The 10,338-nt window shown below is 35.0% G+C and overlaps 1 protein-coding gene across 1 annotated transcript; it reads right to left on the bottom strand.

Annotated features, from left to right (window-relative positions):
* Positions 1-1,882: 1,882 nt before the first annotated feature.
* Positions 1,883-8,982, bottom strand: LOC129005489 (uncharacterized). The gene is made up of 3 exons (XM_054434391.1): positions 8,943-8,982; positions 3,817-3,959; positions 1,883-3,306 (listed from the first exon to the last, which is right to left on the bottom strand). Exons 1-3 carry the CDS (start codon positions 8,964-8,966, stop codon positions 2,118-2,120), a joined length of 1,356 nt encoding a protein of 451 aa, XP_054290366.1. The 5' UTR covers positions 8,967-8,982; the 3' UTR covers positions 1,883-2,117.
* Positions 8,983-10,338: the final 1,356 nt, after the last annotated feature.

The raw sequence follows: 10,338 nt of genomic DNA, 5'->3' as shown, positions 1-10,338 counted from the left end.
CGGGGCCTCTATTCAAAGCTTTTTGTGGCCCCAAAATAAACTTGATGGAGTAAATTTTTGTTTTGTTTGTAGTTTTTGTTAACTATCTTTAACTACATTATACTATAAATATTTACGAGCTGTTGGCCCGTCCTACGTACGGCAATTGATTACCTAGTGAACTAAAACTGAAGTTATGTCAATATTTCCATATCTAATCCAAGCATAGTTTAAACGGTTAAACATTTATTGTAAACAAAAAACTGCCAAGATGAATTAAAACATGTAAACGTTGTTATTTCCCTATTCTTTTCTCAAAAAGTCAAACAGAAAAATAATTTTCATAACCTTTCCTTTGAAGACTCGGGGGCAGAGCCTCAATTTGTATACATCAGTGGTTGTAGAACCATACTCATTTCCTATTTAAATCAATGGCAAAATCACAGGATAATAAACTAACCTGATAGTTCTATAAAATATTTTTACATTCAATCAGCTGTTAGTTAAAACAAAATTATATTGCACTAAAACAAACTCAAAATTTTTAAGACTGCTCTAAAAAGCAAATTAGAACATCTAGCATTTTACCATGTATATTTAAATAGTCTGCCATCCTCTTACCAAATAAATGAACCTATCAATGAGTATAACGTTACACATAGTATAAATAAGTCAACCCTAAGCAATGTCATTATTATCCAAATGCTGAATTTGTGAACGCTTAATGTTTACAGCTGATACGTTAAAGCAAATGGTTTTATACCAAAAGCTAGTGTAGAATGTTTAGCGTCGGCTGCTAGACTTTTTAAAATATTAAACTTATTTTCTAAAAAAATTAAACCCTAAACTAAAATTATGGCTTCGACATTCCCTAGTTTTCGAAATTATCTTTCTTCCAACACAAAACTCATGAAAATCCGCCAAGTGGTTGATTCAGAATCGTGAAATAAAAAAAAACCTATCACGTTTTAATATTATAGATAGATAGTCTGTTTTCATTATTTAACAATTTAGTATTTAGCAATTTGATTATATGATATTTAGGCCTAGCCTTTCATTCTTCCTGTGTAGGATTTAAACTGTATCGATTTAACTTGGCTATATAGACAAACTACTATGTCTACGTTCTGCTTGTTAATACTACCACAGACAATATAATAGATACTACTTATAAAATGGCTATGGACAAAGAATTTTATATGCTCAGATCTAGTCGATCGATATCAAAACGAGAATAGTCTAGTAGATTTCTTTACCCAAGATTTGGCTTGATTTGTTATTTAGGTTTTGTGTGATGAAAAGACGGCCTTACACCTAATTAGATTATTAATAACTTACGTATGAGATATATCGTTGAAATATACCTATTTTACCTTTATACCGTATGGTTATTGCTTATAACATATACATTTCTTTAAATGAACTTTCACAATCAACTTTTCACCTTATAGTTTTTCTAGCGCATCGAGAATATTTTGAAACCATTATAGGACTTTGCATCTTTTTCGGTTGAGTAATAATAAAGGCAGCTCAAATGTAATACATTTGGCTATTGACAGAGCTATTGTTTTCTAGAGTATTATTGGTTCACTATCCAAAATCCAACGATAATAGTAATAATAAGAAAGCGATTGGAATGCACATAACACGTATTTAAAGAGGAACCGAGACAGTGAGTGTGAATTTATGTTTCGAGGCCATTCGTTCACCTTCGCTTTCGTGTGATTGGTCTAGATTTGCAATGCAATAAGAATTCTTCATTGACCTTACAATTGATTTAAGATAAAATTTGAAGTGAAATTACAATGGAACTGTTAGTTCCTGTCAACATTTCAGCTACATACCTAAAGTTTATATGTAATACAGTAATATATTAGACAAGGTTTCGTACGTAAACAACAAGTTCTGTTTAGTAACAAAAAGTTTATTTCGTATTTACAACAGAGTAACGAATAAAAATTAACTAACAACACATAATATATAACAACACTTTATATATACAGTGTCTGAACGTAAAATCGCTCAGACGTTTAATACTATACAGACACGTTTGGTTTGTACTTGTGGAGTTTTGAGAAGGAAGGGACAGGGTTTGGCAACGCGAGGTAGGGTGGCACCCGGGGGATCAGTCGGGGGTGCTACTGCTGGGGAAATGACACGGGGATTTGTCGTTGCTGAGGCAGCGGCTGTTGTTGAAGCAACGGTTGTTGCTGAAGCTGTTGTTGCTGAAGCTGTCGTTGCTGCAGCTGCTGCGTCTGTTGGTTCAGCGCAACTCCAACTCCGATCAGCTTGGACTCAGCAACTCCACTGTCCTTGCGGTCCCATCCGTGCTCCTCGTGGTGTGGATGGTGCTCCTCTTGGATGATGATCCATTCGCTGATCCATACTGGCTTCCATACCTTCTTCCACGCAGGTACCCAGATAGTTTTCCACGCAGGAACTTGGATTTCTTTCCAGTCTTCCTTCCACTCCAGTTTCTTGTCAGGGATCCAAATTTGCTTCTTTTCGGTTCTCCAGATCTGTTTCCACTCTTCCTTCCATTCGAGTTTCTTGTCGGGCACCCAGATCAGTTTCTTAGCGGGCTTCCAAATTTGCTTCCATTCAGCCTTCCATTCGAGCTTCTTCGAGGGCACCCAGATCTGTTTCTTCTCGGTTCTCCAGATCTGTTTCCATTCTTCTTTCCAGACTAGTTTCTTTGATGGCACCCAGATCTGTTTCTTCTCGGTTCTCCAAATCTTCTTCCAGTGGGTTTCCCAAATTACCTTCTTCTTCCAAAGATCGTGGCTGGTGTATTCCCATCCGTGTTCGTCCTTTCCTAAGTGCTTTTCACCGGGGATACCGACCTTGATAAGCTTAGGTACGACGATCTTCTTCCAATCGGGCACTTGGATCTCTTTCCATGCGGGGACCTCGATGTGTTTCCAGACTGGCTTGTAAACCTTCTTCCAGTCGGGTACCTGGATTTCTTTCCATGCGGGGACCTTGATCTCTACCCAGATTGGTTTCCAGATTTTCTTCCAGTCGGGAACTTGATATTCCTTCCAAACCGGGACCTTGATCTGTACCCAGATTGGTTTCCAGTACTTCTTCCATTCGGGAACTTGGTACTCCTTCCACGCAGCTTTCTTCGTTGGCACCCAGATGGGTTTCCAGATTTTCTTCCAGCCTTGCTTCCAGATCTGTTTCTTGGCTGGTTTCCAGATCTTGACCCAGTCTGGCTTCCAGATCAGCTTCTTTTTCCAGTAGCCCTTATGATGCTCCTCATGATGATGGTGGTGTTCCTCCTCATGAGGGTCATACCTCCTTTGCAACTCTGGGACTGCGGCCCTACAATCACAAGAACCAGTTAACTTTTGCGTTAAGTAGTATATGTCATTATAATTTACACTACAGCTACTAAAAATTAACTACCTTTTTACCTGGCGAAATGAATACTTGGTTCTTAATATATTGTAACTAGATAACTAATTATTGATACAATTTCAAACAGAAATTCACTTCTTGAGTAGCACTCAACTTTATTCGCTTTCCGATTATTTGTGCACCAGTTTAAACGAGTTCGTGGTATCCTGCGAGATCTGTTAACTTAAAATTATTTACAACTTAAGAAGAAGAGGTGAAAATTAGAAGAAAGATTACTTTTTATCACCGATACACTAAGTTTTGGCCATACTGTCTTTGGTATAGCATAATGATTTTAAACTCGAGCCCAATTAATTGGTTTTCATTCTAACATTTAAATCTATCTATTTGTCCTACTTCACTTGAGACAGTAATCAACTGTAATGCGCTAACACCAGTAGCCACTAGATTTTTTGACAAGTTGTTGACACTTACTGTTGTTGCTGCTGTTGTGGCTGTTGATAATCACCGTACAGAGGCGCGGCCGCTGTTTCTTGCGGCGGCGTCAGCTGTTCTGACACGTCTGGAAGAGCTTTGCTGACCGCGAGGCCAACGTGCAGCACTAGCACGAGCGCCACCTGTAATGCAAAATATCAGATAAGAAAACAAACAAAGCTGAGTGAGCTAGGCTGAAGACGACATATAGATATGCTAATCAACATCATCCGCTGAAATATCATGATCTAGGGTGGGCTTTTCAGTTACACGTATAAAAAAACATTTACCTCAAAATGATGAGTCACGCGTGATACATGAGGACTGGGATTTTTGTCTATGATATTACCTACAAGGCCTACGTCATTTTATTTGAAAATGTATACTGTATGAGATGATTTTACATTTCTGATTATAAATTGTAAGGGTTTCAACTGTTACCAAAAGAACCAAACATTCCCTTTCAAAACGTAAAAAAAGCCACTGGTGTAGAAATACACAAAATAAAATAAATCAAGGCTGTTGCTCCTGGTGCCAAACTTTAAAGACATCTACCAGGAAATGAAAATTACTTTTTATATAAATAAGGAGTTGTATCGGGACATTTGGAAAAATATTTAAGGCAAGACAGATTCTACTCAGGATATAAATATAAGCCCTTTAGTAGATCGAGTTGTTTTTAAATAGAAAACCAATCACAAACCGTGAATGAATTGATAGCTGTTTTATGAATCGAAGATCATCCATGCCCAACCTTTAACACAATCGCATCGCCAACCTGTTAAAAACACGTTTGTAGCATTGAATTCGAGTTTCGTAATATTCGGATGTTCTAATAAAAATATAAGTTTATATTGTAAAGAAACAATGCCGATAAACTAATTTGCAAAGCTCGTCCTGGCTACCTACTTCAACGTTCAACATAGAGAGCTCAAATCAAGGGGCAAGATGGCGAGATGACAAGTAGCAGAGAGAGACATAGACAATCTGACGGGCACTTTCTCATTTATTGTATTGTTTGGCATTGTTGGCCGCCATGTGATGAAATTCATTTACGAATTCAGAGTTCCGCGAGTGAAAGTAGTTCGTCCCAACGCTTCCGGTCCCAGAGGCCAAAGGATCTGGACAAATTGGTATTCATCCGCGGCCCGAGAAAGTACGACCTTGTCTAGGGAATTATTAAACAACGGGTGACATCATTTGTGCGACTGTCTTGTTACGTCATAGGTGTGCGGGAACAAGAGGTTGGAGTTACAACTTTTTACCCAACCTGCAGCGATAACACGAGATAACGCATTGTTCGTAATTTTATGAGTCGTCAACCTTGACGTTTTGTTGTAGTGTAAGCGAATGGGTTATTAGCGGTAATTCGAAATAGGTAAGTGGAATTATGAATGTAATGAAAATGAGTTTTTCCATTGAGAATTTTTATACAACATTAAAATTTGCAGGCTTTTGTAATGTAGAGTCATGGTTCTAGTCAGCGTTAATTAAAAAGTGTAGTGATACCGATTAACAAAATACCTTATTGGGGTGGTAAAAGTACATAAATGTATAATACTCGTACTGGGTGCCAATAGATTTAAATTGAAATTTGACACTTTACATTTGAAAGCCGTGATAAGAGTCGGAATTCGAAGCCAGAACGAATATAAGTCTTTCCTTAAAATTTAGTAAATTGAGAACAGTTTATCTGTATATAAGTGAGTCGGTGACAAGAGAATACTTAGAGAGCATTTTGTTTCATGTAAACTTTGTTTGTTAATTTTTCATTAGTTGTCAATAAAAATGTATATACAAGTTATTTCCAATGAGGGTGACGTTAATTGTTAATGTTACCGTCAAGTTGTATAATTTAAACGTTTAGTCACCATTAACAAGATAAACCATTATTTTTTTATTTATGATTGCAATATATTCCTTAAAAGCTATATTATAGTTGAAAATCAAATTTGAATCCAGCCTGGAACCTCTAACCCCCAAAACCAAAGACAAAAACAAAAAGCGCATCCTGCCAAACATGTTCAAACGCACCAAATAAAAGGCGAGTCCGTAACAAGATGGAATAACGAATCCATGACAGCGATGTCTTTCTTATCTTAGTGCACACAGTTAAATGTTATCAGCACAGTTCACTCCTGTACTGTAAAAGCTCACTACTTCGCTGAATAAGATCCGCGCACACGCTTGAGAGCTAAAAAGTCAAGTGAAGGTTGAAAAGGCCGCCAACCCCTTAAAAAATATCCCACATTTTCAACTAAAAACGCTTTAAATTCTAGTAATCCTCACACGTTTTTTTAGTAATTGTACGAAATATTAAGTTAGCATTATTTAATTCAAAGTTTTAAAGCTATTGACACATCTGTTTTGAATAACTCAGTGAAAGGTTACGCCCTGTATGCAGATACGCGGAAGTGACCGAGCGTGGGGCGGGGGAGTGGGCAGTGGCGGAAGTGTTTACCCGCCAAGGGGCGAGAAGAGCCAGTTTGGCGGGAACGCGATGAAAGTGGTCAAGCAGGTAAAGGAAAGCTGCGTCCTTGCCCGGGACTGGTAATTGTATCATGTGGGATTCCTCCGATACGTAACCGGTGGTTACCTCACCTCGCTCACGACTGTGCATAGCTCCGACATCTATAACTACGACATCTACAACTCTTACTCTGATCATAATTCAGTTATCACTTCGGCTGTTGTACTTCCGACAGCTATAACTTCGATATTAGAAAACTCCGATACTTATTATGACAATTTTACCCCTGTTCATTGATCTGACAACCGTACACAGAAACAACTTAAACAGTTATAACTCCAACAATACAACTCTGACATTAAAAAATTTGGATAGTTTTATTTCTGACAGAAATCACTTTTTGAATCACAACTCCCATTTTACCATTCTGAACATTCCATTTGTGTTTTTACATTATTTAAATTATCTAACTCCCACAGTCATAAATCCTACATAATTGAAACTTGAACATTCTAAGCTCCAAGAGACACTAATAACTCTGCAATTGATTATTCTGTCGATTACAACTATAGTACCATTGATAAATTCCTGACAGTTGTAACACTCACAGCCTTCTCAGTAGTTAGTAATAGTTATGGTGGAAATCATAACCCCGATTTAAAAAAAAACTTAGGAAAGATATTGCTCAGTCATTCATAGCCTAGAAAAAGTTTTAATTATTTTTAAACCCTCTGTGTTGAACTAGTTTTTAAGCAAACTGCATTGATTTCAACTTGAACCTCTCGTGCTGGCGATATAAGTAGCCTACTTAACTAATTTATGTTATTGTTTTTTTTTTTTGTAATTTAATATATTCATAGAATGAATGAAGACATAAAATGTACTATTATTTAGTTGTATATGCAATAGTATTTCTTATTCATCTAAACAATTCGGTCAGTTATATAAATACAAATATAACAACAATGTAATTTAAAATCCATATTGCAAAATTTCATTAAAACATTAAATATTATTAGAGATTGTCTTTAGGTTTACTTTATAATGTTACCTCTTTATGACTGACTTATCAATATAAAACCATTTGCAATAAATAAGTGAAGAGGTAACCCAAGTCATTGGATCAATAATGTTACTGATTTAAATTTTTAAGTTACTGTAATTGATCAAATAATTTAAAAGTTACAAAAAACTAAAATAGTACTTTGATTAGTTAACTAAAATACTACAGAATGAATCCTTTATATAGTAAAACAGTTAAATGGTTACTGTTTACCACATTTAAATTTATATTATCATATACAAAAACATTTATCATAAGAATTTATATTTAAAAAATGTAAAAAAAAAAAAACACGTCAATGTCTTTGTTTCAGTTTAACCCTCTAATGTACGTATCAAAACGTATATTTAATGTTATTCCCTTTCCGAACAGTTTTTAAGACACAACTCTTAAATTAATCATAGTTAAATTTTAACACTAACACGTAACCATGAGCAAGAGATGATCAACATATAACGCAATGTAATTATTTGTTATTACGGACAATGTTTAGATTTATTTCAGAACGGTCATTTTAAAATATCAATACATATATGAAAAGCATTCCAAATTCGACTTATTGATTTAATTGTAGTTTATTAAAATGCCGATTGTTTGTACTGTATTTAAATGACGTATAACAGAATTATAAGCTCGATTTAAAATGAAATTTTTATTTAACTAAAAAATACACTAAGATTTAATAAACAATCAATCAAAAACATTTCAAACAATGTGAGACGTTTGATCATTTTAGTCGTTAATGGATTTGCTGAATTATATTTTAGGATTAAACAATCATCTACCTATATAAACTATCTCTTAAAAATTGACGTTCTCTTTTTACTTTTATGTTGGAAGAACGAATTCAATTACTGAAATTCTCATAATATAACCACGTGAACTACCAAACTAAAAGTTATTTAATGTACCACCACCTAAAATACGATTCGTCCCTTCTGACTAGTTTATTTTCTGTATGAAACCACGGTCATATTATACTTAGCAAGTCGTAAGATAGAACTCCATAACTAATTAGTTCCACTAAATAAAGTCATTTGAAGTGTTTCGACAAGTATTTCGACCGTTTAAATGAAACTTTTGTAAGTATAAGCATGTTCCTAAAAAACTTTTCAATTTCGTTTGTGTTTAATTAATAATGGTCCAATTAAAAAAGCGCGGGTAAAAATATAATTTCACAATTTTCAGTATTGTGTTGTAGAGTCTTAAAAATTCAACGATGGATAATGTTTTTGAACACGATTGGCATTTTTACGATAAAAACAAAATCCAAGTTTTACCTCATTTGGAATCATTGAGGGTATATTTTTAAAATTACCAAGTACAAAATTTTACTTGAGTTGACAGCGTAAGCAAAAAATATTTTTTACTTTGAATTTACTAAACAAAATTCCTTAAACCTGTCAAATCAAAAAAACACAAATTGTTACAACTCCTTAAAAAAATAAAAAAAATCGTGTTCATGAACAAATAATTCGCGATTTTCAAACAAATCTGCCGCAGACTAAACGACGAAACACTTCAAACTGGCTCCACTTAATCTAGCACTTATCCACATATCCACTGGCTACACTATCACAACACTTCACTGACCACGAGGCGACGTCTTCCTCCCATGTTGTGCGTCCAGGACCCACGGACTAGGAGAGTACTGATCCAAGGGGTCCTGTCACTTATATAGACCCACCAGCGCCGGCGTCCCTACCCCGCGATACAACTTTCTCCGCCGGAGCAACCCGCAGCACTTGGGGGAATTGTAGAAGGGTTACGAATGTTGGGGGTAGTTTGAGATTGTTTAGGGGATGAATTTATGGGTTAGTAAGGAAATCGTATTTAGTTAATTTGTCGAATAACTTAAGAATTTTGAGGTGGTTTATTAGTACGGTATACGTTTTGAATTTTCTTCTGTTATGCTGTTCAGCAACACATAGCACTTTTTGAAATATTTTAATAGGGTAATGAATAATTATGGGTTTGGTAATTTTGGGGGTTGGTGAAGGGGTGAAATTAAGGGAATGAGGTTTAAAGGGTTCAAAGGCCTACAGGAAGATACTAAGGAAGGCAGCATGATTTTTCAATTCTGTAAATTCCTTTATTAATTTTTTTTACATTTCAAACCAACGGTTAAAGATTATTCTTGTATAGAATATTCATTTTGTAACTACTAAGTAATTTTCTAATTTAATTGCACACTTATAAAATTAAAATAACACTATCACCAAAAAGGCAGTGCTGCTATACCTCGCAGAATAACCAAGACATATTACAGTAATTAAAATAACTAAATCAATTTAATTTCATTGCCTCATGAGGTTTAAAGTTATTGAGTGGTTACACAATAACTTCCAAGACAGGTCATGATGCTAAATAGTTGATAAGCAAAATACATTTTTGAAAGCCTCAAATTTTGTTCTTCCAAGATCGTTAATTTACAATCGACACTTAACGGATATACTTACGATAATTTCGACCTATCTTCTCTTATCTCGACTAAGCTAGCAGATTAAAGTGATAAAGCTGATAAGGAATGTATGCTTTAAAGGCTCTAACAATATTTCAATTACACCATTATTAAAGAAAGCTATAGTATTCAGTTATCCAAGGATTCAATGAGTTATGTCGTTTGGCAAAGGAGACTTGAACGAAAGGTTTTACCGAAGTGCGTCATGGTTAACTGTACAATAACAAACCGTAATCAAGCACCTTGCATTATTTATTTACAACTTGACTAAAAAGATAAAAAATAAACGCGTCTACAGTAAAAAAATAGAAAACCCAAATCAGCTATTAGTAGTTACAATTAATTATTTGATGTAATTTATTAAAGTTCACAACGTGCATTTGTAATGCGAGACGAATTCCTCTATTTTAACTATCGATCTATCTATATCTATCTATATACTCTATCTATGCTATTATAAAGAAGAGGTGGTGTCTGTCTATGTCTGTGGGTCTGTGTATTTGTATAAGCTAAACTCTAAAACTACCG

The sequence above is a fragment of the Macrosteles quadrilineatus genome, unplaced genomic scaffold (genome assembly GCF_028750875.1).
Source record: "Macrosteles quadrilineatus isolate MER2022 unplaced genomic scaffold, UCM_ALF_1.0 Scaffold_22__1_contigs__length_1958994, whole genome shotgun sequence".
Taxonomy (NCBI): Eukaryota; Metazoa; Arthropoda; class Insecta; order Hemiptera; family Cicadellidae; genus Macrosteles; species Macrosteles quadrilineatus.
Note: the sequence above shows the minus strand (reverse complement) of the source record. Positions and strands in the feature narration are given on the sequence as shown.